Source organism: Eurytemora carolleeae, unplaced genomic scaffold (assembly GCF_000591075.1).
Source record: "Eurytemora carolleeae unplaced genomic scaffold, Eaff_2.0 scaffold408, whole genome shotgun sequence".
NCBI classification, from domain to species: domain Eukaryota; kingdom Metazoa; phylum Arthropoda; class Copepoda; order Calanoida; family Temoridae; genus Eurytemora; species Eurytemora carolleeae.
The window spans coordinates 259,961-266,634 of record NW_019396650.1 but is presented as its reverse complement, the minus strand read 5'-3'; the positions used below and the strand labels follow the sequence as shown (position 1 = coordinate 266,634).

At 31.8% G+C, this 6,674-nt stretch overlaps 1 protein-coding gene across 1 annotated transcript; it reads right to left on the bottom strand.

Moving 5' to 3' along the window:
- Positions 1-672: 672 nt before the first annotated feature.
- On the bottom strand, positions 673-5,803 carry LOC111706902 (integrator complex subunit 1). Its single transcript, XM_023479849.1, has 8 exons — positions 5,632-5,803; positions 4,725-4,809; positions 3,536-3,682; positions 3,030-3,071; positions 2,459-2,560; positions 1,838-2,023; positions 1,187-1,287; positions 673-825 (listed from the first exon to the last, which is right to left on the bottom strand). Exons 1-8 carry the CDS (start codon positions 5,757-5,759, stop codon positions 744-746), a joined length of 873 nt encoding a protein of 290 aa, XP_023335617.1. The 5' UTR covers positions 5,760-5,803; the 3' UTR covers positions 673-743.
- Between the last annotated feature and the right edge of the window lie 871 nt (positions 5,804-6,674).

Sequence of the window (6,674 nt, the reverse complement as noted above, 5' to 3'; positions counted from 1 at the left end):
TTCCATATCTATGTCTATTCTGTTCATAATAAGATTTAAATTTCCCATATTTTTTTTGTAGTATACTCCTTGAGGTCATTAACTATTTGCCATTTTCAGCAAACTATTATGAAATTTGACAAGAATAAAAACCATCTACAACAATATCAAAAACAATGGGCCTCAGAATAATAAGAATTTGTATCGAACATATTCAGCGTCTAACTGCTGAAACGGACTACTATAAAAGAAATTGTTGGATGCATTGCTCATTACTACGCTACCCTTTAAAGCCTTGTCAAAATAAAGACTAAAATAATTAAAAATTTTTTAATATTTTCAACTGCAGTTTCTCTATAGAAATGACTTGCGGATTTCTGCTTCCACAAACACTAAAGTTAAAAGTCAGAATGCGACACTTTTCAATATAGAAGAACAATGTGATTTAATTCATAATAATTTTTTTCCAAAAAATTACAAACTAAATTATTTATCCTTTCTGATCTGATTTTAATTCGATCGGAACAATTTTCACCAAAAAAAATATAATTATTATGGATTCAAAGTTGATTAAATTATAAAAAACTTCATTTTAAGATTTCGAATCTTAAAATCATACAAACGTTACTCACATGAATTCAAGTCATATACAATATACATTAAATAATAACATTTTTAACCATAAATCATCGGTGAGTTATTGCTACTTTTATTCAAACTGAATAACAAAATTTAATTTTGATTCAATAATTAGAAGCAAATATTTAATTTCCAATCTGCAGATTCAAAATTGACAATGTTTCCGCTACAGGTCCCAGAACATTAATACCACTGTATAAACCCAACCTAAAAACAACAGAGTTAATATATATACAAAGAAAAAATCGCCCCCTCCCCTTTTCGCCCCTCTCTCCAAATACAGAGTTTCCCAAAAATGTTTATTTTTTTATATTCAAAGTCAGCTCTATACTTTAGTTATTTCAAGGAGTACATTTTTTCATTCTAGGGCTCATACTTTTTTTGGCAACACAAAAATGATTTCCCGGATTTTTCACATTTCATTTAAGTTTTATTTTCCTTTTTTCTTTTGTTTACGTAAGTCGTTCGTTTGAAATTACTAAGCTCAAAAAACCTTGATTGTAAAAGTTTGACGAAAATTGAGCTTGTATTACTCACACGTTTAAGTGGGCGCAAAATACTCCAATACCTGAAAACTGTGGTAAGAATTTCCTCCGCCTTCTCCTGAGATACAATCACCACGGCGGATAAATTCTCCAGGGCAGAGCCAACTACTCCCTCGTCTCCGCACTAGAACGATAACAATTTAATATTTTTACATTATCATAACATTTTTGTTGGTCAACGTTTTCGAACATTTTTTATTTTTGATGAAAAAATCTTTCATAATAATATATTTTACAGAAGTGAAAACTGATTTTGGTTGAACTCATTCTCTCAAACGTTTATAAATCTTAAAAAGAGCAAAATCAAAAGGTTTGACCTCTAAAGGGACTGTCATTGTAATTTCAAGTGGCCTTACAACTAAAGAGGGCCTTACCCGATTAACAACGGTATCCTTTAAACCTTCGTTTTCTAGCTTGATAAGTGTTGAAGTATGACAATTTCCTCCATCGTTATAGAGAAACCGCATTTGAAAATATTCAAATTTAGAAAGAAGATGATGGATATCTCAAGCATTCTTTATCAGACAAAGCTTTAAAGGGTACCTTTGTGAATCGGACATGTCTTAAATAAAGAGTCACTTGAAATTAGGTCTACAATCCCTTTAAAGATCAGCTTATCTTCCTAAGAGAAGAAGCTAGGTTTAACTCATGCAACTGTATATTAAAAAGTGTACCTCTAGAGCTGCTAGATATGAAGGTAGAACAGCTGCCCACGTGGAGGGGGAGTGACGGAGTAGACGAGTTAAACAGGAATATGCGACAGTACGTACACCAGGACTACTGGAGGAGATATTGTCCAGTAGTTCATCCAGGTAGTTAATCAGCATTTCAGGTTTAGGTACACACATACTTAACATATCCTGAACATATTTTAGGTTTAGGTACACACATACTTAACATATCCTGAACATATTTCAGGTTTAGATACACACATACTTAACATATCCGAAACATATTTCAGGTTTAGGTCCACACATACTTAACATATCCTAAACATATTTAAGGTTTAGGTCCACACACACTTAACATATTCTAAACATCTTTCAGGTTTAGGTACACACATACTTAACATATCCTAAACATATTTAAGGTTAAGGTAAACACATACTTAACATATCCTGAACATATTTCAGGTTTAGATACACACATACTTAACATATCCTGAACATATTTCAGGTTTAGATACACCATAGCATATACTGAACATATTTCAGGTTAAGGTACAAACATATTCTGAAAATATTTCAGATTCTGAACATATTATAAAGATGTTGTAGACTTTAGTACAAATTAACCTGCATGAGACCAACCAGCTGGTCTTGAGTTTCTGCATGTACAAGTTCATTGTACAGATATTCTCCTTCCTTGTCTAGCGGCACAACACTCCCAGGGATCAACTACGGTAACACAGTTCATGATTTAAATAATGGTTGTTATGTAGTTTATTTTTAACCGATCCAGTACAGGATGAAACTTCAGACTTAAAGCTTAGTTGTCAGTTCCTGACTTCCTGCATGAGTGTACAAGGTACACTTGGCTTTATCTTTGCTGAATCATTTAGTACAACATGAACAAATAATATAATTCAATTCATTGATTCAAAAAGCTAGAGATTGTCCGAGAGCTCCTTGATCTAACCATTAAAGTCCCATCCTATACACTAGACACCAATACAGAAATAAATGTTGTGATAGTAAAAGGACAAATCCAATCAAATTATGAAAATGATAAAATCAATTTTTTATTAATGTTTGTTATAAGTTGACTTTAACGCGAAGAAAACAAATCACATAGGGCTGTGAATTCCAAACCCTCCCCCAAATAATAAATAAAAATAGCATTTGTAAGAATGTTTTTTTTCTTTACCTGTGAATTGAGTTGGTTACGAGTGGATGAAATAGATATATCCTGAAATAAAATTAAATAAAAAACAATGAGTGATACTGTTGAAATAAATCTATAGCAATTCAAATCAAAACAAATCTGACTTTAAGCAATTAAAGCAATTTTGGTAACATAAAGTTATAGCAATTGAAGGCTAATCGGTCAAGGGGTTCCTGAGTTTGATCGGATATCCAAACAGACAAACAGATATACTACTTTATAAATATAGATGATGTGTGTATTTTATAAGACAATAAAACTGCCGCAAATGCGGGATTTTGGTGGATTTGTAAGCAACAAATGTTTATTTTTTTATTTTAGCAAAACTCTAAATAAGATGAAACAAGATTGAAACAATTTGATTCCAAATTTAATTCGGATTTAATATTTCGTTGCAAAGTTAAATAAAACAAACTAGTATAGTTTTAAATCATTAAAGTTTTATTCTAGAAAAAAAAATCCAAAACGATTAACAACATTTAATGTACCTTCTGTATCTCCTTGATCTGTTTCATCTCCTGGCTGGTGGAGAAGGACGAGGAGAGAAGGTTCCTGAGGGAGTGCATCTTGTCTGTCCCTGGAGCAGAGGAGAGCTGAACTAGTACCCCGGCATGTCGGCTTAAAAACTGGGAGGCCTGGATCAATATAATATTTTATTTCATTGACAGTCTCTTTAAAATTTCCAAATATACAGGGTGGCCAAAACTTTTTTGAAAAAATCCGTACAAAAATCCGTACATTTTCAGAAAAAATCCGTACAATCCGTACAATTTTCGAGAAAAAACCCGCACAATCCGTACATTTTTTTTAAATCCGTACAATCAGTACAATTTTCGAAAAAAATCCCTACAATCCGTACATATGATATTCTAAACAGGGTCTGCAAAACCATATTCTAAACTGGGTCTGCTACACCATAATATAAACTGGGTCTGCTACACCATATTCTAAACTGGGTCTGCTACACCATATTCTAAACTGGGTCTTCCACACTAAAATTCTAAACTGGGTCTGCTCAAATGAACACTTCTGGAACGTATTCTCAAATGAACACATTTTGATTGTCTTTTGAAACATTAATCAATCTAATATTATTTAGAATGCAGAAAATGAGTAAAACTAACTTCATTTTGACGAGAATTTTTTTTTAATTTTCATGAAAAATTTGCTAAAATGAGTGAAAATAAAAAAACAGTGTATTTCCAGGATAAAAATCCAGACAATCCGTACATTTTGGCCACCCTGAATTATATAACTATTTGACTGTACCGGACACTCCATGCAAAGATTGCAATGCCCGATTTACAACGATTTACCCTAGAAACCTTAATCCGATCAGAAACATGGAAGATACCGTTGTTTTCCTGGCTGGAAAAATGTTTATTTCTATGAATTTCTCAATTGTTTCTTATAAGCAAGAAATGCGCAAGTCACTTTTGCAGAGAAATCGCAAATGACAATAAACAGTTTAAAGAGAGAAAAACAAGAATATCTAATTCCTACTTGATCAGATTAAGGTTTCAAGTGTACTGTTCTAAATCGGGCACTATCATCTTTGCCATGAAGGGTCACATGACATTACGCGTACAGTATACAAATTATACAATACCCTAGCCGCGTACCGTATACAAATTATACAATACCCTAGCCGCGTACAGTATACAAAATATACAATACCCTAGCCGCAGCGCTGCCTCCGTGTGCCAACCAGCTGAGTAAAAACTGGACGAATCTATCGATCAATCCGTAGAACGTATCTCGTCTAAACATTTTCAAATTATTTTTAAGAAAAAAATTACAAAAAAAGATTAAAATAAAATGTGAAATTTACAAAACTTGATAATGTCTATGCAAAAACATTTTTTTGCATTCAGCTTTTATAAACATCTATTATGGGAATTTTACTTTAAGTAAATTTCCTTAACTTCCCTGTAGAGTAGTTTTAAACCTTTTTAACTACAAGTGACCTATCAAAACATAACTAACGTAACATCATTAAATTTAACTAGTCTATTAACAGCTCAATTACCTATTAAAAGCTAACTTATTAAAAACTACCCTATTAAAAGCTCACTAACCTAATAAATACTAACTAACCTATTAAAAGTTTAGCTCACTAACCTATTATAAGCTAACTTATCTATTAGAAGCTAACACCATATTAAATAATAACTAGCCTATTAAAAGCTAACTAACCTATTGAAAGCTAACTAACCTATTGAAAGCTAACTAACCTATTGAAAGCTAACTAACCTATTGAAAGCTAACCAACCTATTGAAAGCTAACTAACTAACCTATTTAAAGCTAACTAGCCTATTTAAAGCTAACTAACCTATTTAAAGCTAACTAACATATTAAAAGCTAACTAACCTATGGAAAGCTAACTAACTAGCCTATTTAAAACTAACTAACCTATTTGAAGCTAACTAACCTATTTAAAGCTAACTAACCTACTAAAGGCTAACTAACCTATTTAAAACTAACTAACCCATTTAAAGCTAACTAACCTATTTAAAGTTAACTAACCTATTTAAAGCTAACTAACCTATTTAAAGCTAACTAACCTACTAAAAGCTAACTAACCTATTAAAGTATGATTGACACATATCAATATATGCTTGAAGTGCTCTCTCTAAATGTTCTGAATACTGCGCCTGGAAAATACTTGGTTTGGCCAGCTCTAGCAATCCAAAGGTTATTGTGTACAACATTAGATGATTCCGGGACCTAACAAAAATAAAAAATTGCAAATAAACAATTAGATTTTCTCAAATTTTGTAACATTACAGAACAAAAAGTTATGAAGTAAAAAAATTGTTTTTTCTCACATTTTAACATTTTGAATCTTTTCTAAACTAAAATTAAACGTGTAAGAAGATTTTTGTTTCTTTAGGGTGTCTCATAGATCGCCAAAAAGTTTGATTTACGATTTTCGGGACAAATCAGAAAAACTAAGAATAATGAATCATTTAGAAAAATAGAATGAGGCTAATATAAATATTTTTCTTGCTGAAAATGCAAGGTTTTTCGAGTATTATGGGTTTGTTTTGGAGCTAAGGCTCGGAGATAATCTAATAGAGCACTTATATGGTAATGATTTCAGCACAATAAGAATTTGTTTCAGAATGATATTGTAACACACTAGTTGAACTAGATAAAATCGCTTGCAACTACCTTACTTATTAGGAAACCAGTTTAGCTCATTAGGAACTAGTTTAGCTCATTAGGAAACCAATTTAGCTCATTAGAAACCAGTTTAGCTCATTAGGAACTAGTTTATCTCATTAGGAACTAGTTTAACTCATTAGGAACTAGTTTATCTCATAAGGAACTAGTCTAGCTCATTAGGAACCAGTTTAGCTCATTAGGAACCAGTTTATCTCATTAGGAACCAGTTTAGCTCATTAGGAACTAGTTTAGCTCATTAGGAACTAGGTTAGCTCATTAGGAACTAGGTTAGCTCATTAGGAACTAGGTTATCTCGTTAGTAACTAGCTTAATTCATTTTGAACTAGTTTAACTCTTTAGAAACTAGTTTATCTCATTCGGAACTAGTTTCACTCATTCGGAACTCGTTTAACTCATTAGGAACTAGTTTAACTCATTAGGAACTAGTTTAACTCATT